Source organism: Pantherophis guttatus, chromosome 14 (genome assembly GCF_059756535.1).
Source record: "Pantherophis guttatus breed Tessera chromosome 14, ASM5975653v1, whole genome shotgun sequence".
NCBI classification, from domain to species: domain Eukaryota; kingdom Metazoa; phylum Chordata; class Lepidosauria; order Squamata; family Colubridae; genus Pantherophis; species Pantherophis guttatus.
In genome coordinates this window covers 9,765,283-9,789,388 of record NC_142076.1, presented here as the reverse complement: position 1 = coordinate 9,789,388, position 24,106 = coordinate 9,765,283, and the positions used below count along the sequence as shown (strand labels likewise).

The 24,106-nt window shown below is 45.4% G+C and overlaps 2 protein-coding genes across 5 annotated transcripts in view; both read right to left on the bottom strand.

The window, feature by feature from the left end:
• Nucleotides 1–1,691: 1,691 nt before the first annotated feature.
• Nucleotides 1,692–5,080, bottom strand: LOC117667262 (myeloid-associated differentiation marker-like). Its single transcript, XM_034420489.3, has one exon. It carries the CDS (start codon nt 3,292–3,294, stop codon nt 2,416–2,418), a length of 879 nt encoding a protein of 292 aa, XP_034276380.2. The 5' UTR covers nt 3,295–5,080; the 3' UTR covers nt 1,692–2,415.
• A 1,349-nt stretch (nt 5,081–6,429) lies between these two features.
• SEPTIN12 (septin 12) overlaps nt 6,430–24,106 on the bottom strand; it is a 105,250-nt gene continuing 87,573 nt past the window's right edge. For 3 of the 4 annotated variants that reach the window (XM_034420491.3, XM_034420490.3, XM_087878477.1), the window contains 5 exons: nt 22,226–22,343; nt 20,291–20,386; nt 18,776–18,872; nt 11,233–11,284; nt 6,430–7,667 (listed from right to left, as the gene is read on the bottom strand). In XM_034420491.3, the coding sequence (XP_034276382.2) occupies nt 7,478–7,667; nt 11,233–11,284; nt 18,776–18,872; nt 20,291–20,386; nt 22,226–22,343 (553 nt within the window). In that variant the 3' untranslated portion in view covers nt 6,430–7,477. The remainder of the gene's footprint in view (nt 7,668–11,232; nt 11,285–18,775; nt 18,873–20,290; nt 20,387–22,225; nt 22,344–24,106) is intronic. The other variant, XM_087878476.1, reaches the window with a different exon arrangement.

The window sequence follows — 24,106 nt, the reverse complement described above, 5'->3', positions numbered from 1 at the left end:
CGAAAGCACGTAATAAAAAATGCAAGTAGAAAAATAGGGACCACTTTTGGTGGGAAGGGAACAGTGTTCCGTGCGCCTTTGGGGTTGAGTCATGCTGGCCACGTGACCACAGAGACGTCTTCGGACAGCGGGAACGACTGGCATATATGTGCGAGGGGATCCTTTACCTTTAGTATAGGTAAGTATAGATATAAGTACTTATGTATGGTAGGCTGGTCTTCTGAATGCATGTGACATTCATTTTTATGTTGCATTTCAGTTTAGCATGTTGTATGAACTCTGCCCTCAGTTTGTATACCGAGGACTTTGGCTTAGCTTATAGCGTGAATTGGATCCACCGGATGTTTGCATTCAACCTTGATTGATGATCTCAAGGAAACTTGGCTAGTGGTGTAGAGGAGTACAGAGATTATGGAGACATATTTTAGTAAAACGTGAGCTCAGTCTGGGGATATTGAGAAAGGGTTTTAAGACTGCTCTACTTTTGCTTTCTAAGAGTGAGGGAAGGGAAAATACTATCTTTCAAAAGACTTCGTCAATAAAAGTAAAATTCTACTATTTCTTCCGGTGTTCATTTCCTGACTTGGCCATCCTGAAGAAAGTAACTTTCTCATACTTTCCTGTTTGCTCAAACTGAGCTTTTAATAGATTAACAGAGTTGGAAGGGACCTTATAGGTCATCTAGTCCAACCCCCCCCCACACCGCTCAAGCAGGAGACCCTACACCATTTCTGACAAATGGCAGTCCAAACTTTTCTTGAAAGTCTCAAGTGATGAACTATTAAGTGATGTCACTTAATAGTTTAAGACAGTGGTGAAATCCAATTTTTTTTTTACTACCGGTTCTGTGGACGTGGCTTGGTGGGCATGGTGTGGCTTGGTAGGCGTGGCAGGGGAAGGATATTGCAAAATCCCCATTCCCTCCCCATTCCTGGGGGAAGGATATTGCAAAATCTCCATTCCCATCTCACCCATTCCCATCCCACTCTGAACTACTCAAAATTTCCACTACCAGTTCTCCAGAACCTGTTGGAACCTGTTGGATTTCACCCCTGGTTTAAGATCATATTGTTCTAACAATCTCCACATTATCTTCTGCAAAGTCATCTGTCTACTCCTCCACATTGCCTAGTCTTAGATGGAGGACTAGGAAGATATCCCACAGATGTAGTCTAAACCAGAGGATCTCCAACCTTGGCAACTTTAAGCCTGGCGGACTTCAACTCTGTGAGTTGAAGTCCGCCAGGCTTAAAGTTGCCAAGGTTGGAGACTCCTGGTCTAAACTATAAAGAAAAACAATCCCCAAATCCATCGTGTAAATCAGGGGTGTCAAACTGGCAACACGCGGGCCCGATGTGTCACACATAGGCCACACCCACCCCAGCTCTGCAAAGGCAAAAAAACTTCGCAATACGTCACACGACATCAACGTGATGCGGCAAATTTGACACCCGTACTGTAAGACAAGGGCAAGCCACCTCCATATTGTTGCCCGCAAAACATGACCATGTTCATAAAGCCACCGGGAGTTGAATTTGACTGAGATCCTACCTTCACCTTTGTGTCTGCCTATCAGGAGTAGTCCATAGGACAGGTCTTCATGCACGACCAGATTGGGCTAATACTTAGGCAGGACATCACCCGAAATTAACTCACACAATTACCAAGAAAACCACCTAGAAGTATCCAAGTTCAACTTGATGGAGCCTTTCCCTTTTTATTGCCAATTGTGGTTTATTCAACAATCCACAATCCAACAAGCCATGTTTTAGCTGGCTGCTTTGTACAGCAATATAACCCCCCCCTCCATATTCTGCAGTGATATCTCATATTTCATCTAACTTGTATAAGATATTCTGCTGAAAGGCAAAGAAAACATTCCTGTAGGACACATCTGAGGAAAAAATTTGTGTCCTCGGCTCAGTGTCTTCTTTCTGTGGAGGACTCAGCTTCCTCCCCACTCCTGATTTTCCTTCTTTGCTCATAATCTTCTCGCTTCTCACAACTAGAGTTTCAAAACAGAAGCTGGAAAGACTATAGCACACTGATTTCTCCAAATTCATTTTTAGGCCCTGGATTGAACTTCTAGTCACACCTGAAGGGCTCACATCTAACCAGGGTATAATTCACAGAGGTCTTGTAGTGAATGAAGATAGGGTCAACTCAACTCTTTGAGGAAATGAGATCGGTCCATCCAACATAACCGCAAGTATAAAATAAAACAGGCCAAAATTTAAATCACGTAATTATAAGATTTGAAGTACCATCACCGCCATCACCTCCATCACCTCAGATAACTATAACCTCTGCTACTCCTGGAGCCATGCTTCTTGGATCTCAGCATGTCTAGCAGCATAAGCCAAGGTGGTGACCACACATGCATGTGTGTGTGGGTGAGATGGGTACAAGAGCCATCTATGCCGGTGTGGTCACAAAAACCATTTTGTAAGAATAGGCGAAGTCCACGATGTAGGCGATGAGGTTGAAGAAGGAGAGGAATGTAATTCCCAGGTCATTGTCCCACACGACACAGCGGCCAGGAGAAATATTACACCGAGGTCTTGGATTGTCCCGAAAGCTGTATAGAGGCCATACGACTACTACAGTAAGATACATGAGAACAGCCAAGATGTTGTAGGCAATGAGAGTCTTCTCCACAGGGATGGGCAAGGAACCAAGGCAGCGTCCAATGGTCAGAATGATGATCACCATGGTCAGAATGAAGCAGATGCAGTAGACGGCCACACACCATTCCAGACCAGGAAATTTCTTGTAATCGGAAATGCCCAGCAAGGAGAAGATGAGACAAGCTACGTAGGCCTCAAATACCTTCAGGAGGCCAGGGATGGTGGTCAGGAAGTTGCTGAGCTCCCCTGCTTTGGCCCTGGTGAGTCCTACTTCCACTGCGTAGGCGATGAAGCAGAGGCAAGACATGATGGTAGCCCCAATCTGATAACCACAGTGGTAGCTCTGGCAGGAAGGTATGAAGGTTGCTGGGTAGACCACGGAAGTCGTGAAGATCATCAGAGTGGCCAGCATGGAGAAGGCAGAGGTGAAGTCCTGCCAGGAAACAGGCAGGGCCGCGTCCAGGCTGATCAGCTCCATAATCACCACAAAGACAGAAACAATGAAGCAGAAGCACCAAGTAAACATCGACCAAGACCCATAGTTTCCGCCGTAATCTTTATAGGTGGCTGCTAAGCTGAAAGCAGTGCAGGAGAAGAATATCTCCAGCAAGCGAACGATTCCCAGCGGAGAAATCAGGGAGCGGCCATTGAATTTAAGAGCTAGCATGGTGACCCCGATGCCAGCAGGGCGAAGAGCCCACAGGAAAGATTAGAGACTCAGCGAAGCGTCTTGAGAAGCCGATGGGTGTGGTACGGTGTTAATCTAGGCATCGTCCCAAAGCAAAGGCACGCCCAGTCGGAGGGATGGTTGAAGGTCTCAATGGAGGGTGGAGCTCTTCCATTGCTTTAGGGAAGCTCTCAACTTTTGCTAAATCTGGGACAGGCCAGGGAAACGAAGCAGCCGCAGGAGGGCTGCAGATCTGCTAACAATCCTTCCCCGTCAAGCTTTCCCACTAGCTGAAGTTTTTTTTTCTCATGGAAGAATGCAAAGTTGGTTACGTCACCTTGAGGAGGGTTCGCCTAAGGGAAGGGGCGAAGCAGCCCGCCCTGGGTGTCAAACTGTGTTCTCTGGATTGCAGCCTTTCACTGCAAGCGGTTTCTGATTCAAAGCAGGAAACGGCTTGTCCGGAAATGAGAGGCAGGTAGATGATTAACGAGACTGAAGTTGATAAGGTAAGATCAACCTGGCCATCTACTGCACCTGCTGTTGGGGCAGGGAAACAAATGTTTCAGACCTTCATCTGAAGCTAGGAAAGGGTTTAAGGTGCTACCTGTATGATCCAGGTCAGAGGTCTTCAAACTTGGCAGCTTTAAGACTTGTGGACTCCAGCCAGCTGGAGAATTCTGGGAGTTGAAGTCCACAAGTCTTAAAGCTGCCAAGTTTGAAGACCTCTGATCCAGGTGATAAGAGTTGAAAGTGAAAAAGGTTTTGGGTCCTTCCCCAAAGGCTGCCTCCCTTTCTGAATTGTGGTTCTTTTTTTTCCAAAAAATTGCTTTCTAGTGAAGGTAGAAAAATCACGTCGTTTTGTAATCGGTTCAAAGTACACCCACCTACTCCCAGTTTCCCGAGTTCTGATCATAGGGTCAAAAGTGATTTACATGCTTTAGAATCTTTTGGAAGCACAATTCTGATTAAATCCAAGGATCTTGAAAAAGACACAGAAGGACATGCCCCGACCTCTGCAATTCTGGATTTGCAGGGGCTTCTGGAGAAACAGCCCATAATATTTGGCAAGGGATAGGTTGGCCTCTTTCTCCCTACCATCACCCTCACTTCTAATTGCTTCCGACCCTGGCAATGGAACAGGAATTTCCATATCTCTTGAAAAAAAGCTCAATTAATGAACTTTGTCCTAAATACATGGCAGAAAAACAAGAAACAGCCTTGTCTCTTGTGTGAAACAGCAGGGGAACTGCAGAGAGATTCTCAGCCATCCAGGTCATGGTTGTCCCAAAGGTGCCTTTTCAGGAGGCAACTGGACTTTCTTGGGTTTTTTTTTTCTTTGAAGACATTTCACTTCTCATCCAAGCAGCTTCTTCAGCTCTGACAGGATAGTGGGGAATGGAAGGATTTATTTTCTTTGCAGACAGCTGGTCATTTGCATCCTTTTAGAGGGACGTTGAGGCCACTTGGAGGTTTATCTGTGTCCTCAGGGACAGGGGTGAAATCCAGCAGGTTCTGACAGGTTCTGGAGAACCGGTAGCAGAAATTTTGAGCAGTTCGGAGAACCGGCAAATACCACCTCTGGCTGGCCCCAGAGTGGGGAAGGAATGGGGATTTTGCAGTATCCTTCCTCCAGGAGTGGGGTGGGAATGGAGATTTTGCAGTATCCTTCCCCCCAGGAGTGGGGAGGGAATGGAGATTATGCAGTATCCTTTCCCAGGAGTGGGGAGGGAATGGGGATTTTGCAGTATCCTTCTCCCAGGAGTGGGGAGGGAATGGGGATTTTGCAATATCCTTCCCCCAGGAGTGGGGAGGGAATGGAGATTTTGCGGTATCCTTCCCCTGCCATGCCCACCAAGCCACACCCACAGAATGGGTAGTAAACAGAATTTCACCACTGCTCAGGGACACCTGAGTTAGTGCTCCTGGTTCCTGTACTCTGCCATTTTTTTCCCCTCTGGAAATCCATTCCTAGTCCCATACCATTCCAAGGATGTTCATCCCAAATTATATAGCTCAACGTCTGTAGAGATTCTCAGTCATCCAGGTCAGGGTTGTCCCAAAGGTGCTTTTTCAGTTTCAACCATCACCTGGATGACTGAGAATCTCTACAGACGTTGAGCTATGCAATTTGGGATGAACACCCTTGGAATGGTATGGGACTAGGAATGGATTTCCAGAGGGGAAAAAAATGGCAGAGTACAGGAACCAGGAAAACCACTCAGGTGACCCTGAGGACACAGATAAATCTCCAAGTGGCCTCAACGACCCTCTAAAAGGATGCAAACAACCAGTGTCTGCAAGAAATATCAATCCTTCCATTCTCCACTAGCCTGTCAGAGCTGAAGAAGCTTCTTGGATGAGAAGCGAAATGTCTTCAAAGAAAAAGCAAGGGAGTCCAGTTGCCTCTTGAAAAAGCACCTTTGGGAACCGCAGGGGAACGGTGACTAATTCTACTATGGTGTCACCTATAGCAGTTCTTTGCCTTCGCCTAAGGCAGGGGTGTCAAACTTGTAGCCCACTGACCGGATGCATCACATGCAGGCCACGCCCACCCCAGCTCTGCGAAGGGGAAAAAGTCACGAAGCGTCACGTGACTGCGTTATTCCACGACACCTGTGGCCTAAGACAACCGTCAAGTCTCCCAAAATAGTGACCTATCTGGAACGCTTATAGTTGACCCTCAAAAGGATTACACCTTCCTTCCCCTTTTCTTTACATGAATTTTCTTTACTCTCCTTGATTTGTTCCGTTTATAGTAGCTTTGCATGATCAGCTATCCTTTGGCCTTGCTAATTCAGATGATAAGAATCATAGTCCCGACAGATTTATAGAACGCTAGATAACCCGTACCATGTTACACCATCCTTTCAGAGATATTTCTTTACTTAAACAGAAGAAAAGGTAGGCAAAAAAAAATTGCAATGGGGGATTTATGACTTCCTGCCAGCTTCACCTGTTTCTTTGTTCTCCAGCAGTCAATAGTGAATCTTCTTGATCACCCGAGAGCTAGGATGGCTCTGATCTACCTGATCTCCAGTAGCTGATGAAAGGGAGGCCAATCTACCCGATCTCTGGAGCTCCATTCTACATTGAAGTTAAATCGCCCCTGACCAAAAAAAAGAGAGAAAAACTCCAAACCTTCTAAATTGGGATTTAATGTAATAACTGGAAAGATTCGCAAGTTGACCAAGAGCTCTTCACTCAGGAGTGTCATTGTCATGAACGGAACCAAAATCTTGGGCAGTTGAGCAAATTCTGGAAAATGGAAAAAAGTTTTCCCAGGTCTCTTTTTTTCTTGCACCAACATGGGGCCAGGCTGGAACTAATCTTCTGCATTGTTCCAGGCCTGTGGATCTCAGGATGAGAAATCTCCAGAAGGAGCATTCCACAGTCAGAAGCTCATAACTTTGTACAAGGTGACACAGGTCTCTTGGGAGAAGGTTGCTTGTAACATGCCATTCCTCCTGCTGTCCAATCACTTTCCAGATGAGTAATTTTGGTCCCGTCAGTCAGACCAAGTCACATAGGAAGGTTGGTTCCTTCACCTGAAGGCTGTATTTGCTCTCAGACCTTCTTACAGCTACCAATCTCCCAGTCTGGGACAATCTACAATGAAGAAAGAGTCACCCACTTGGGTTAACAGAGTTTGTGAGCTCCATCTTTGACCCAAGGCAAAACCTTCACCCAAACCTCGACCACCCCACCCCATAAGTGTGGCAGGGAAGTGCCATGGAGCCGCTAGCTTTAGGATGAAACCAAGGAGAGAATTAGGTGTTGGATAAGGAAGGAAGGTCTGCTAGGGACAGTGGGCTCACATCCAAACATCTGAAAAGAAGAACCCTGCTTCCAAAGGCAGCAATGGATGTTTTCCTGAAACGACAGCACAGAGTTTAGCCGAGAAGCAGAGGTCACATAACAGATGGTCCGGATGGCAAAGAATGTGAAAAGTTGGGCTAAATTGCCAGCTGTTCCAACATTGCTCTTCTCCAAGGTGTGAAATTGCATGGAAGACAGATGGAAAGGAAGGTATCCAGCAGTGGGGCATAGACGCTGAGAAAACACACGAGGGCTAAGAGGGAATGTGATGTCTTCTGGGAACATTGCTCCAGCTGATTTCCCCCCTTCCCCCCCCACTCCCCCAAAAAAAGAAAGGAGGAAGGAAGTGGAAACCAATGTGCACCAGCTACTGGAGGGGTGGTGGGGCTGAGGCAGTGCAAGGGAGACCATGTTGTCCCTGTGGCTCATAGGTGAGGGAGCTCAGTGCCAGCCACTCGCCACCTTTGGCCAGCCGGTTGCTTTCATTGAGGCGCTGGATGCGGTATTGTTCATAATGTACACTGTGAGTGATGTCCTTGAGATCCTGGAGGTGAGACCTACAGAGAAGAAAAAGGGGCATCAACGAAATCCTTCCCTTCCTCATCGTTCAGCTAGAACTGAAAAAGCTTCTTGGATGAGAAGCAAAACACTTTCAAAGGGGGAAAAAACCCCCAAGAAAGTCTAGTTGACTTTTGGAAAAGCATGGTCAACCATGACCTAAATCGCACTCAGGAGCCTGAGTGGCGTAGGAGGCTAATGCCTCCTACTAAGGCAGCATTTAACATCCAGCTGCCTACAATTACTGCCAGTTCAATTCTCACCAGGCTCAAGGTCGACTCAGCCTTCCATCCTTTCTAAGGTGGGTACAATGAGGACCTGGTTTGTGGGGGCAATAAGTTGACTTTGTATAAAATATACAAAAGTATGAAGGCTATTGCTTAACACATTGTAAGCCGCCCTGAGTCTCCGGAGAAGGGCGGCATATAAAAATTAATTAATTAATTAATTAAATAAATTATTAAATTAGAATAATAGCAAATTTTTAAAGGGGATATACACTAAAAAGATCTAATATAAAGAAAAGGAAAGAAAGAAAAGAAAGAAGCCAAAAACAAATGGGAGAAAAAAGGATAAGAAATAGAACATAGAATTGTAGGGCTAAAAAGGAACTTAGGGATCTTCTAGTCCAACCCTCTGCCCAAGGCTGGAGATTTTATGCCATCCTGGCCAAATGGTTGTCTAGTCTATTTTTGAAAACCTCCCGTGACAGAGATTTTCAAAAATAGAAGTGATAGAAAGAAGGAGCTTCTGATTTTCTTTACAGCAATTATAAGGACAAAACCAAAAACAGCTTCAATTAATCCGTGGAACAACTTGCCTCCAGAAGTTGTGAATGCTCCAACACTGGAAGTTTTTAAGAATATGTTGGATAACCATTTGTCTGAAGTGGTGGAGGGTTTCCTGCCTAAGCAGGGGGTTGGACTAGAAGACCTCCAAGGTCCAACTCTGTTGTTCTGTTCTGTTCTATGTTTATAAAGACAAGCTCTTTTTTTTTCCTTCTTGTCATCCGTTTTTTTCTAATCATTCCTCATCATTCAGCTAGAACTGAAAAAGCTTCTTGGATGAGAAGCAAAATGCTTTCAAGGGAAAAAAAAACCCTAAGAAAGTCTAGTTGACTTTTGGGAAAGCATGACCTGGATGATTGGGAAGCTCCATAGCCATCAGTGAAAGAGGTTGGAAACCATCGGGCAGAGCAACATCTCAACCATTCCATGAGAGAGTTGGATGACTTTTGTTAAAAAATGTTTAATTTAACAATATTTAATGACTGCTGGAACAGTAAAGAGTATAATGGGCCAGAACACACAGTTGTAGTTGATTGGTTGGAGAGTGTGGGCCCCTACATTATGATTGGTTGCTGGGTGAGAAGGGGGAGTTTCCCTTTTCCCCCGCCTTTTTCTTCTGTGTGCTCTGTATGCTGTTCTGCGATTTACCTGACAATTTACCTCAGGATGCAATGATGTGCCTGACTATCTTGTCTGCTGTAGATGTAAAATATATCTATTTATATGAAACTACAAGTTCGCTTCAGCGTTGCTGACTTCATTTGGACACCTGCTGCGCAATTCCCTCACAACTTCCTACCAATTCTCCATCGTTTGGCTCCCAAACAATTTCTGTCATCCCAGAAACTTCCAGAATGGAATATGCAATCCACGACACACAACCTTACTTCTTTCTGATAGACTCTATAGGACCATTTTTCCAAAATTGTTGAGTGTCATGACTTGGGATAGCTTCTAAAGTGAATGGACTTGAGGCATATATCTGAGCGTGAAGATCCAACGAAAGTCAATTCTGGTGGAGGGTTTGAAACCCACAGAATAACATCTGGCTACCCACATCTGGAAATTCCGAATAGAGAAGGAAACTGGTACTCTTCTGGTGGTCAATGTCATTGAAAATCTTGTCCCAGAAATAAGTCAATCTGAAAATGAAACTTCATTTATAGCAGTGATGGATTGCTACCGGTTTGCCCTGGATTGAGCAAACTGGTAGCGGCGGCGGGAGGCTCCGCCCACCTGCCTGGATGCTTCTGCGCATGCGCAGAAGTGTCACGCACACAGGCGCAAGTGCATGTGTGCCCACGAGCGAACCGGTAGCAACGGGTTTTGAAACCTGTCCCTGATTTGTAGGACCCTAAGTAGTTCTATAAAAATAGAATGCCTCTTTTGGCAAACCATACCTGGAAAGACCTGGTCCTTTTAAATGTACTTAAACTTAAATACTTTACTGCTCCAGGCCACTGTTCCCTTTCCGGTAGACCTTTGGCATTGGCAGAATTGTGTATTTCTCACCAAGAAGGCGACTGAGGAGTAATTCCAGTTGCCAACTAGGGCTAATCTTTGTTATAGCAGCAGCTGGAACTGCTGGGTTCCCCTGTTTATTTATTTAGTATTTATTTGTATCCAGCCTTTATTATTTTTATAAACAACTCAAGGTGTTGAGAATACTTAATACCTCTCCTCCTTCCTCCTATTTTCCCCACAACCATGATGTGGACTGAGTTGAAAGAAAGGGACTAGTCACCCAGTTGACTTTCATGCCTCAGGCAGGACTAGAACTCACCATCTCGTGGTAATTGGTTCAGAGTCACCCAACTGGTTTTCATGCCTAAGGTGGGACTAGAACTCAGAGTCTCCTGGTGTCTCCTGGCCCAAAGCCACTCAGCTGGCTTTTATATCTAAGGCGAGACTAGAACTCCCAGTCTCCTGGTGATTAGCCCAAGGTCACCCAATCAGTTTTCGAGTCGGAACTCGAACTCACTGTCTCCCAATTTCTAGCCTGGTGCCTTAATCCAGAGATGGCGAACTATGGTCCCATTATGACTTGTGCACTTCAATGCCCAGAATTCCCGACCCAGCCACAAATCATAAAGGGGCCATAGTTCCTCACCCCTCCTTAATCACTAGATCAAATTGGCCCTTCTTAAGGTAAAGGTTCCCCTCGCACATATGTGCTAGTCGTTCCCGACTCTAGGGGGTGGTGCTCATCTCCGTTTCACAGCCGAAGAGCCAGTGCTGTCCGAAGACGTCTCTGTGGTCATGTGGCCGGCATGACTAAATGCCAAAGGTGGACAGAATGCTGTTACCTTCCCACCAAAGATGTTCCCTATTTTTCTACTTGTATTTTTGACATGCTTTCGAACTGCTAGGTTGGCAGAAGCTGGGACAAGTAACGGGAGCTCACCCCGTTAGGCGGCACTAGGGATTCGAACCGTTGAACTGCCGACCTTTTGATCGACAAGCTCAGTGTCTTAGCCACTGAGCCACTGCATCCCTGTTTGGCTCTTATTAGCTGACCTCATACTACTCAGTTACTCCAGTAAATATAGATCCAGTAAAAATATTCCACGTATCCTCCACAATTTTAGCCCAGAATTCCTGCAGCACATACAGAGTGCATACCAAGGGAGAATACCCAAGGAATGTGGCCAGAATGATCATCAAAACGCAAGGCTTGTGACTCTCCTATTTCCTTTCTGATTGGCTCATTAGGTTTCCAAATGCGTCAACCCCCTGCAATTCAAAAATGGTTAAGATTCCCGAACCAACAACTTACCGGATTAAAAGATCCCGCAGCAAAGGAAACTCACAGTGGGCCGAGTTTTCCACTGAAAGAGAGGAACACAGAAATGCATTTTGAAGGAGAACCGGGAGATAAGAAGGGGGGAAATTCAAAGGGAATGAAGTGACCAGGGGGTTTCTGGGAGCAGGGCCAGGCTCTCTGCACCCAAGAGAGACAATTGCCTTGAAGTGCGCAAACAGCCATAGTGCTCCGCTAGACAAAAGCAGCATTTCAGGCATCTACAGGGGTGGGCTTCAAAAGTTTTAGCAAGGGGTTCTCTGCCTGGTTGCTGGGTGGGTGTGGCCCAGGGGTGGGTTCTAAATTTTTTTACTACCGGTTCTGTGGGCGTGGCTTATTTTGTGGGTGTGGCTTGGAGGTCATGTGACTAGGTGGGCGTGGCTAGCTGGTCAGTCATTTCTGGAAGGTCCTCGCACTTGCGACCAGTCCTCGCACTTACGACCCGACTCATTTGTTTGCTTTTAACACTGATCAGCTGTAGGACGGCCCTTTGAAGCCCCGCGGCAAGAATCTAAACAGTTTTTTTCCCTCTAGTCATCAGCTGGGACTCAGGAGGCAGCAATAGATTGGGGGTGGGACCAAATAAAAGGTAAGAATAACGTGGGGGGGTGGGAGGGCGGGGGGGGGGGAGAACCGGTTTGGTGACGTCATATTGTCACCGCTACCAGCTCGGCCGAACCGGACCGAACCAGGAGGAACCCACCACTGGTGTGGCCATGGTGGGCGTGGCCTAGTCAGCCTCCTGCACCATGGCAGTGGAGTATTTTTGCCCTCCCTGGACTCCAGCGGTTTTCCTCGAGCCTCCAGGAGGGCGAAAACGGCCTCCCCAGGCTCCAGCGGCCCTCTGGAGGCTGGAAACGGGCCCATTTCTGATTTTCCTGAACTGCCAGTAGGCCCATTTTTCACCCTCCCTGAGCCTCCGCACAATCCCTGCACTTACCTGCATCTAAAATGGGCTGCGTGGGGACTCCTGGGAGGGGTGGGTGGGTCGGGGCGGGGCCAGCCATAACTGGGATTTGGGGGTTCTCCAAACTGCACAGAACCTTAGCTAGTTCTCCCGAGCCCCTGCGAACCCACATCAGCCCACCCTTGGGCATCTAAATCAAGGCACCCCATGGATGGGGCTTCGCTTGTTTGCGCTGCCCGGTTTCTGGCACTGGTCCACGGACCAGGGGTTGGAGACCCTTTATCTAAATCGCAAATTGTTAAATTAGAATAATAGCAAATTTTAAAAGGGGATATACACTAACAAGATCTAATATAAAGAAAAGGAAAGAAAGAAAAGAAAGAAGCCAAAAACAAATGGGAGAAAAAGGATAACAAATAAAACATAGAATTTTAGGGCTAAAAAGGAATTCAGGAGTCTTCTAGTCCAACCTTCTGCCTAAGGCAGCAGATCTTATTTTTTATTTATTTATTTATTTATTTATTTATTTATTTATTTATTTATTTATTTATTTATTTATTTATTTATTTATTTATTTATTTATTTATTTATAAATTTGTATACTGCCCTTCTCCCTGAGGACTCAGGGCGGTGAACAGCCATGTAAAAGCATAAACTACAAACATTAAAATACAATTAAAAAGATATATATATAAATTTGGCCCCATAATTAAAAACAATAACAAACAATTAAAAACATTTAAAAAAGTGTTATGGCCGTCTTGGTCAAATGGTTGTCTAGTCTATTTTTGAAAAGACTAGATAAAGAGCCTGGTGGCGCAGCAGACTAATAGCCTGTTATTATCATTCAGCTGCCTGCAATTACTGCTAGTTCGAATCTTGCCAGGCTCAAGGTTGACTCAGCCTTCCATCCTTTCTAAGGTAGGTAAATTGAGGACCCAGTTGTGGAGGCAATAAGCTGACTTTGTATAAATATACAAAAGTATGAAGGCTATTGCTTAATGCATTGTAAGCCGCCCTGAGTCTCCGGAGAAGGGCGGCATATAAATCAAATTAAATAATAATAATAATAAAATAATAATTAAAAAAAACCCCTCCAGTGACAGAGATTTTCAAAAATAGAAGCGATAGGAAGGAGCTTCTGATTTTCTTTACAGCAATTATAAGGACAAAACCAAAATGAGCTTTCTGGTCTATGCTTATAAAGACAAGCTCTTTTTTTTTTCCCCTTCCTGTTTTTTTTCCTAATCAAAAGAATCATAAATCATGAATTCATTTTTTTCCCCTGTTACAGTAAAAATGTCTACAAGGCATTTCTAATTGCCAATAAACATAGATATTCTCTTTTCTGTAATCAAGGGAGTCCATTTAACCATCTCAGCAAGTTCCTAAAACCATCAATGGTTTTTTGTTATTTTTTTAATGCAAACATTTCCCTGCTGTTTCTGCAATTCTGCGCCCTTCCCCCTTTCCAAACACAGAGACATCCCTTCTGGTTTGCCATTCAAAAAATATTATCTTCGAGGATTTCAGGAAGTGCATAATTTGGCCATCCAAGCAGAAGGATGATGAAGAACGGTTGCAGGAATTGACTAAAAGGTAAAGGTTCCCCTCTCACATATGTGCTAGTCGTTCCCGACTCTAGGGGGGCGGTGCTCATCTCCGTTTCAAAGCCGGAGAGCCAGCGCTGTCCGAAGACGTCTCTGTGGTCATGTGACCGGCATGACTCAACGCCAAAGGCGCATGGAACGCTGTTCCCTTCCCACCAAAGGTGATCCTATTTTTCTACTTGTATTTTTTATGTCCTTTCGAACTGCTAGGTTGGCAGAAACTGGGACAAGTCACGGGAGCTCACCCCGTTACATGGCACTAGGGATTTGAATCGCTGAACTGCCGACCTTTCGATTGACAAGCTCAGCGTCTCAGCCACTGAGCCACCACGTCCCTAGGAATTGACTACAATATGTCTAATCTAGTAAAAAGAATGACTAGGGGCGACACGATACCAGTCTTCCAATACTTGAGGGGCTGCCACAAAGAATATGAGGTCAAGCTATTTCTTGACTTCTATTTCGGACTTTTGGAACTTCCGGGAGGCCCATTTTTCGCCCTCCCGAAGCCTCCGCGTGGGCCTTGCATTTACCTTGCATCCAAAACGGGCCACGTGGAGACTCCTGGGAGGGGCGGGTTGGGGTGGGAGGGGCCAGCCAGTCCTTGCAACTACCGGTTCAGCGAACCAGATGTAAAATTAAAATTTGTTTCACCCGAACTGGCTGAATCCCACCCCTGGGACTGACCCTAAGTCACCCATCTGGCTTTCATGGCTAACACCTGGTTTTTTATGTTTTTAAAAATTCACCTCCCTCCCTCAAAAGAGCAAGAAAAAACCCCAATCTAGATGTGCAGAATTCAGTTTTGCTAAAATAGTTAAAAACTATAAATTGGTGTGACGGATGGCCCTTCTATTAAAAAAAAAAATAACCCATCGCATACAGATGCCCACTTCTAGGAGTGTAACCAAACAGAGCAAAGTCCACAGATCAATGGGGAAGTAATTTATAGTTAAGTGCAAATATTGACTGTCATTTAATTCCCTGTAAAATATTGCAGGGCCTAGGACTAAAGATTTTCCCATGCTGAAGGAAAGAAACTGATCTTGACAGTGAATTCTTGGAGGCTTGCTCCAAGCATAAGGAACAGCAAGTGCTGGCAAAGACATTGGCATTTGCAAACCCAAAAGTCCTTTTTCAAGAGGCCAGAAACTCCAGTTGCCTCTTGAGAAACCACCTTACCTGGAATACTGCAACCAATTTTGGTCACCATACTACAGAAAAGATGTTAAGACTTTGGAAAAAGTTCAGAGAAGAACTCAACTAAGATGATCAAAGGCCTGGAGACTACATAGGCAAGCTGTTCCACTGGTTGATTCTCCTCAGTGTTAGGAAGCTTCTCCTTAATTCCAGGTTGCTTCTCTCTTGGATTAGTTTCCATCTGTTGCTTCTTGTCCTGCCCTCTGGTGTTTTGGAGAATAATTTGACCCCCTCTTCTTTGTGGCAGCCCCTCAAATACTGGAATACTGCTATCACCCTTAATTCTTCTTTTCTTTAGTCTAGCCAGACTCAAAAATCTGCAGCCGGTCTTCGTATGTTTTAATCTCCAGGCCTTTGATCATCTTAGTTGCTCTTTTCTGAACTTTTTCCAAAGTCTCAACATCTTTTTTTGTAATATGGAGACCAAAATCGGTTGCAGTATTCCAGGTGTTGAAGAAGTTGAAGAGTAGAGAATTCATTCATCTGATCTTTTTCTTCCCTTTCAAATCACACCTTCCCTAAATTCGCTCAACCACACAAGTCCTTGTTTCTCTATCTATTCCTTCTGCCAAATGTTTGGCTTGAGCCAGTTGGGTCAAATTTTGGAATTCACAGGCAATGATTTGAATGTCTCATGTCTTGCTGGGAATAAGTCTTTCCTGAGCACTAGGGGGCACTGGATACCTAAATATTGCTTTGCCAATAGTGGAGAAAAGTTTAAAGCTACTGTAGTTTTAATCAATGATCAGACTGCAATTCTGATGCCTAAAGGTCTCTGTTTGAAAACCTATAGAGAGCTGCCCAGGCCAATCAATAAAAGCGATTTTCCCTGTGGTCTGTGAGTTGTTAAGTAAGTTTTTAAGTCCTTTCTTGCCATAATGGTTAAGTGAATCTTTATTTATTTATTTATTTATTTATTTATTTATTTATTTATTTATTTATTTATTGCGATTTATATGCCGCCTTTCTCCCTAGGGACTCAAGGCGGCTTACAAAATGACAACTTCAATACAAATCACAATACAATACCAAATTATTTATTTATTTATTTGTTTATTTATTTATTTATTTATTTAATCAAATTTCTATACCGCCCTACTCCCGAAGGACTCAGGGCGGTGAACAGCTAAGATAAAATACAGATAATACAAATATTTAAAATCCCTTAAAATTATTAAATATTTTGGCCGAAACACAGATTAAAACACCCAATTTATAAAATCACGAATTAAAAAATTTAAAAAATTTAAAAGAGGGGAGTTAGGCCAGGCCAGCTTGCTGAAATAGAAAAGTTTTGAGAGCACGGCGAAACGTGCTTTAAAATCAGTAACCCAATTAAAAAACGATTTAAAATTATACCAGTGTACCGTTGAAGATGTTAAGTTAGTAACAGGGTTGTTAAGTGAATCTGGCTTCCCCATTGACTCTGCGTGTCAGAAGGTCGCAAAAGGAGATCCCATGCAGGGGTGGGTTCTAAATTTTTTTACTACTGGTTCTGTGGGCGTGGCTTATTTTATGGGCGTGGCTTGGTCATGTGACAATTATTTAGGATTTAGCAGAGGTACTGGTCTACCAGGCTTTTAACTGCTTGCAGAGCTGTACCAATTTACCCATTTATTTTTGCAGACACTGATCTACTCATGTATTTTTGCAGGCATTGATCTACTCATGTATTTTTGCAGGCATCGGTCTACTCATTTGTTTTCTTTTAACACTGATCAGCTGTAGGGCGGCCCTTTGAAGCCCCACGGCAAGAGTTTAAACAGTTTTTTTCCCTCTAGCCATCAGCTGGGACTCAGGAGGCAGCAATAGATTGGGGGTGGGGCCAAATAAAAGATAAGAATAACGCGGGGGGGCGGGGGGGGCAGAACCAGTTCAGTGATGTCATATCGTCACCGCTACCAGCTCGGGAGAACCAGGCCGAACTGGGAGGAACCCACTACTGATCCCATGACCCCGGGACATTGCAACAGTCATAAATATGAGTCAATTGCCATGCCATGTGAATTTGGATGACGTGACCATGGGGATGCTATGTTGGTCATGTGAAAAACAATCCTGAGTCACTTTTTTCAGTGCTGTTGCAACTCTGAATGGTCACTAAATGAATGGCTGTAAGTCGAGGACTGCCTGTACCTTCAGACATTCTAGAAAGTTTGTCTGCTGTCACAATACCAATGGTACATCGTTTTGTAAAGAATCTTAACAGTGTGGATTTTAGTCTTTGTAATCACACATTTTCCCACTGATCATCTGTATAGAGTAACCAAAGTTTTTAGCTCATTTCATCATACATTTCTTAGGTCCGTGATGGCGAACCTATGGCACGCATGCCACACATGTCACGCGGAGCCATATCAGTGGGCACACAAGCTCAGGTCCGGCATGCATGCATATGCTGGCCAGCTGATTTTTGGGCCTTCTGGGCCCACCGGAAGTAGGGAAACAGGCTGTTTCCTGCCTCCGGAGGGCCTGGAGTGGTGGGGAAGGCCCATTTTTTGCTCTCCCCAAGCTCCAGAGCCTCTCTGGGCCCACCGGAAGTTGGCAAATGGGCCATTTCTGGCCTCCGGAGGGCCTCTGGGGGGTGGGGAAGGCCATTTTCACCCTCCCCAGGCTCCTAGAGAGGCTCTGGAGCCTGGGGAGAACAAACAACGGGCCTACCAGGCCCACCGTGCCATCGTATGCCAAAAGCAGAGGGAATGTGGGGGGGGCGTGCACATGCACGGGGGGGGGCAGGGCACATAGAATTATGGGTGTGGGTACATGTGTGCGACCCCCCCCCCCCGTGCTGTCCCCGCTTTTGGCACGTGATGACAAAAAGGTTAGCCATCACTGTCTTAGGTCGTTTTTCTTCCATTTCAAATTTCAGGAAAAGCTTAGACATTTTGGCAGTTACATGGCCCCAGATCACTGTTCTGGTGGGAGTAGCATCCCTCTCCTAGCCAAGGGTGTAAATAAGCAACTATCGGTGTAGGGCACAAAGCAGGAGAAGCAGAGGAAAGTAAAAAACACAATGTAAGAGAAGGAAGGCAGAACCTGGATGTGGCGTTAAAAGAGGGATCAGCCTAGAATCCTTACATCACCACAAGCAAGCTAAGTCCAACTCTGTCAACTCTGAAGCGAGCCTGGCTGAAGCCATCTTCTGCTGCCTCATAGTTGCCACAAACTCGTAAGGGGGAGGGGGGAACTGATAGCCTAGCCAGTAGTCAAAACAAAAAGCTTTCTCATGGGAACCAAGCACAAATACACAAGTGGCCGTTGAAGGAGGAGGAAAGTCAACCAAGGAGCCCACCAAACGTCCTGAGTGGAGAATGTGACCTGTGACAATAGGGGAGGGGATCAAATGCTGTTTTAATGATGTCATTACTGGGGAAAACTTTTCAGAATTGGTTTTCCTTGGCTGTGCCGATTTGATGCATCCAATAAACATGTTCTTTGAGGAATCTACCTGCCTCGGAGTTCTGCTTTCGATGGGTGCATCACTCGGAACCTTGACACTCCCCTTGAATTCCATTGACCCGCATCTAACTCCGAGCAGGGGCCGAGTGTTAGTTGAGAAGATTCCTATGCATAGGCACTATTAGCATTTTAACTGGACCTTCATGTGTGGACCTGATCTCTCATGCCTGACATTAATCATTTGCTTGTGGCTATGTAGGGATTCTAAGCTGACCCCTCTCTTAAGTCTGCCCCTTGGTTATGCCATTCCTTCTCCTACACTCAAGTGTGCACAACAGATTGACTCTAGGGACTTTTCTCAGATGGACCTCTGCAGGCCAGCTCTTCCTCCAAGAAGGCTTACCTTCAATGATCCCCCACTTGGTCTTGCGACCCAGGACCTTCTTCCCATTCACCTGGTGCTCCTTGTCCGCGCCTACGACTGCAAAGGGGATTTTCTCCTAGATTAAGAGAAGCGAGGAATTCAGTTCTACCACCTTGGTGAAGAAAAAAAGTCAGCAGAGTTTAAATATGTATCGCCGTTGATAGACTCAGAACTTCGACTAAACCAAAACACACCTTCAGAAGCTGAACGCATTGCAATCCTGTTGAGAATCCCCAACTGGTTACAGGTAGTCCTCAACTTCAGTAGTGGGTTTCAAATTTTTTTACTACCGGTTCTGTGGGCGTGGCTTGGTGGGCGTGGCATTGCTTGGTGGGCATGGCTGGTGGGTAAGGCAGGGGAAGGTGACTGCAAAATCCCCATTTCCTCCCAATCAGCTGGGACTCGGGAGGCAGAGAATAGATGGGGGTGGGGCTAGTCAGCATTTTTACCCACTTGTACTCTGAACTACTCAAATTTTTTGCTCCCGGTTCTCCAAAACTGGTCAGAACCTGCTGAAACCCAACTCTGCTCAACTTACAGCCACAACTGAGCCCAATGTCAGCGTTCCAGAACAACCCAACTCTAACTAAAAACTCCGAGGCAAGCATCTTCTCAAATTTCCCATTTATTAGAGTAGGTATACTGGCACATCTGGGAAAACCCGAATCTGAGAGTTCCGGGTTTTCCCTCAGTAAATCAAAGCCCCCAAATCCATCCCTTGCACTCATCAGTCCATCACATGGTCCAATCACCATTCGTATCCCAACTTGAGGCCCAATTCAACCACTCCTCCTCCAGATGCAGGAACACCCTGACATTGACCGAAAAGAAAAATGCTATTATGTCTAACTAAAACCTCTTTACTAACCCCCCCTCCCACTTTCCCAAGTGCAAGAAGGTGGCAGCGTGGAAGCTTCCAGTGCTAATATGGCTTCCAAAGCTTCCAAAGGGAAGTGCCGCTGGTGGCAAAAAGCCGAAGGGCCTTGTTCCAGTGGGACTGCATCATGGCCTGGAACTGGCTGACCATCTCAGCCCGCTGAACCTCCAGGCGCCGGTATCTGGCCTTGCAATCCCGTAGGTCTTCCCTCTGCTTGGAAAGCCTATGCTGGTAGTCCTCAGTGAGGTGCTTCTGCTGATCCTCCTTCTCGGTCAGATCCAATTTGAACTGAGCTGTTTGGCCAACTCTTTCTCATGATGGCTGCTTAGCTCCAACAACTGCTTCCTGTTGGGGCCCTAAGGAGCCTGGGCGGGCAGGCGAGGAAGGACTGAGAGGGGAGGGGTGAGTAGAGGCTGGCAAGGCACCCGACATGAGTGACATTGAGTTGGCCATGCCCGCCAAGTCACATGACCTCCTAGCCAAGCCCACCCAGCTGGTCATTAGGCAGATCATATTAGTAGTCCGCGGGATTTAAAATTATGAATTTAGTGGTCCTTGAGGTCCAAAAGGTTGGTGACCCCTGCTCCATAATGTTCTCCCCATCTCCACTGACTTACCCGGATTTTATCGTTCAAAAGTCGATCGTCAGGATCATCGTCAAAGTCTACTTGGGGGTAAACATGGATGCCGTGGGCCTTCAGGTCTTTTTGGACCTGCCAAGATAAAATGGTAGTCATGATCACGACTGGGAGAAGAATATTCCTTTCTTTTATAGAAGGACAACAAGTGAAGAAAAATCTGCACTTTGGGGTTGATCAAGACTATCACAACATGCTATCGAAGAGATCTGTTTCACTTCTACATGATCTTCACTATTGTTGTACCCGTGTTTCCCCCAAAATAAGACTGGGTCTTGTATTAATTTTTGCTCCGAAAGACGCATTAGGGCTTATTTTCTGGTTAGGTCTTATTTTGGGGGGGAAATACGGTACTAAATGCATCCATCTGGCTGACAATCTTAACTGGGGCTCATTTTGGGGGGAGGGGTCATATTACGAGCATCCTGAAAAATCATACTAGGACTTATTTTCCGGTTGGGTCTTATTTTCGGGAAAACAGGTATGTACACTGAGAGCTTATGCTCCAGAGACAAATTCCTTGTCTGTCTAATCACACTTGGCCAATCAAGAATTCTAATTCGTTTAGATGTCATATAGAAGGAAGATTGATCTCCTCAATATTCTTGCTCAGCCCCCAGAGTGCAGATTTCTTCTTTTTTTGTCCCTTGGTTTACAGAAGTGCTGTAAAACTCTTTTACGGAATCCAATCAACCATGAAAGCTAGAGGAATTTTGTAATTGGATGCTTCTCTGTTTACAAGCAAAAGATCAGAAAGTCATATTCAAATCCAAACTCCCCCACCTCCCCACCCCCCCGGAGATAAACTTTTGGGATTTTTCTTCCCTTTTAAAGAAAGCATCTGTTATTTTAGACAGCCGGTTCAGTTTTATTCTTTGAGACCATGGTATTAAGTTTAGCATTCAAAATCAGAATGGGAAATTCTGGGAGCTGAAGTCCATACTTCTTAAAGTTGTTAAGTTGCTAAAAAACCCTGGGTTAGAATCCTGATTCTGAATTATGGATTCAGAATCTATACGCCTATCAAAAGCCCTCTGTACTAGATTTTGGTTACCACCTTTAAAGCGCTCCATGGCATAGGACCTAGTTATCTTCGAGACCGCCTGCTGCTACCGACGGCCTCCCATCGACCTGTGCGCTCCCACAGAGAGGGCCTCCTCGGGGTGCCATTAGCCAAACAATGTAGTCTGGCGACCCCCAGGGGGAGGGCCTTCTCTGTGGGGGCACCTACCCTCTGGAATCAGCTGCCCCTGGAGATAAGGAGGATCCAAGACCTCGGTGCCTTCCGCCGTGCCCTTAAAACTTTCTTTTTTCAGCAAGCCGGGCTGGTTTAACATATTTTTTAATATTTTTTAATTTTTAATTGGTCTGTTATCTTAAATTGGGGCCAAATTAATATATATCCTTTTAACTGTTTTTAATGTTTATATTGTATGTTTTTATCTGGCTGTACACCGCCCTGAGTCCCTCGGGAGATGGTGCGGTATATAAATTCGAGATAAAATAAAATAAAAATAAATAAAATTTTATTCCTAACAAAATCCAAGTGACTTCTTTTGAGGTTGTCATACTTTCTAGTTTTCCAAGACTCACTTTTCTGTAACGGCAGAGGATGGAAACTAATCAAGGAGAGAATCAACCTAGAATTAAGGATAAATTCCCTGACTGTGAAAACAATCAGTGGAACGGCTTCCTTCCAGAAACTGTGGGTGCTCCAACACTGGAAGCTTTTAAGAAGAGAATAGACAGCCATTTGTCTGGAATGGTACAGCGTCTCCTGCTTGAGTAGGGGGTTGGACTAGAAGACCTCCAAGATCCCTTCCAACTCTGTTATTCTGTTATTCTCCCCTTTCGCTAGGTCAGTCCACCATTTTGTCATTATGCGTTTCTGTTCGTGCTGGTAGTTATTCTTACTCTCTGTTTAAACTCTGCCCTTTCCTCGAGGGTCAAGGTGTCCGCTTTGGCGATGACCGGAACCACATTGGTGATCTTACTGAGACGTCTCATGAACTCCAGGTCCAAGGGGCGGAGCCTGAGGGGAAAGAAATGCAAGAAGGCCTCTGTGTGATATGAACAGAGCTGCTATTCCCAACGAAGCCTATTGTTCTGACCCAGGCTCCCTTAAAAAGCAGGAAGCAGAGACTTGGGCCTGGCAAAACCCCTTTTATTTACACGACTGTGAATTCCTTTCACTCACAGTCAGCAAGGCCTGGCAAGCAGTCTTTCAGAGGAATATTTATCAACACAGACCTTATCCCGCTTGGAAAGCTGCCAGGTAACTAGTTTCCAAACACAGTGTAAGACAAAACTTGGCACACAGTCTCCGAGAGTCACAGACAGATCTTCCCACTCTCTTGAAACGACTGAACGAAAAATTGTTTCCTGAAAAAGCCCCCTCCCCGTTCACTCCTCTTTTGTTTCCTATGGGAGGGGCCAATCACCTCCAAGGTGTGGCTTTACTCCCAAGTCGACCCTGCTTTCTTAGTTGTTCTTGTCTTCTGGCAGCTTTGCGCATGCGCACACTGGGAATGGGCTCCAGCTGTTCCTCTGCCTTGCTGCTGTCTTATCTCCCTCCCTATCTTCAATGCAGAACCCTCGTCTGAGCTTTCCCCAGCCCCAGGACTGGCCCATGTTCCTCCCCAACCTCCTCACTGTCCAGCTCCTCTGGCGACCAGCAGGCCATAACACCTCTTGGAGGATTCATCTTCCCTGGAGAAGCTGACTATGCAACTGCTCAAATGTCAAGTTCGAAACGGATCTGGGCTGCTGCAGCCATCTTTTCGTTTCTCAGCTTGTCACACAGTATAGGAGGGAGGGGAAGAGGCTGGAATGTCAGACCAGACAACAACAACAAATCATCCCGTGAGAACCAAGGTCATCTCAACAGGTGCTAGCTGGAGACTGGAAGGAGTTACCAGAGAACACAGTTCTCTAAAACAGTTCTTTGAGAAAGCTGTCTGTACTCGGAGTGCTGAATTGGTTGGGTTCATCAGGCAGAACCTTGACATCAAACACATTTGGTGGTGGGTTTCAAAGATCACCTGTCACAGGTTTGGTTTTGGATTAAGGAAAGCCTTCTCCCCGGCTTTGGTTGGGAGGTATAATCTAAAGACCATCTAGATAAGATGCTATGTCTATTTGTCTTGGCCTGCTGTCTAAAGGTTCTAGGTTCTATCATATCTCAAGACCTAACATGGACACCTAACATCAAAAACGTCATCAAAAAAGCACAACGAAGAATGTTCTTTCTGCGCCAACTCAGGAAGACTCAAACTGCCCAAAGAGCTGCTGATCCAGTTCTACAGAGGAATAATTGAGTCTGTCATCTGCACCTCTATAACTGTCTGGTTTGGCTCTGCAACCCAACAAGGCAGACACAGACTTCAGAGGATAATTAGGACTGCAGAAAAAACAATGGCTACCAACCTGCCTTCCATTGAGGACCTGTATACTGCACGAGTCAAAAAGAGGGCTGTGAAAATATCTACAGACCCCTCGCATCCTGGACATAAACTGTTTCAACTCCTACCCCCAAAACGACACTACAGAGCACTGCACACCAGAACAACTAGACACAAGGATAGTTTTTCCCCGAACGCCATGACTCTACTAAACAAATAATTCCCTCAACACTGTCAAACTAGTTACTAAGTCTGCACTACTACTACTATTAATCTTCTCATTGTTCCTATCACCCATCTCCTCCCACTAATGACTGTATGACTGTAACTTGTTGCTATATCCTCATGCTTTATATTGATTGTTTCCTAGTATGATTTCATTCAGAGTGGGTTT

Coding starts and splice junctions, on each gene's coding strand:
- LOC117667262 (XM_034420489.3), bottom strand. CDS start 3,294: ATGCTAGCTCTTAAATTCAATGGCCGCTCCCTGATTTCTCCGCTGGGA.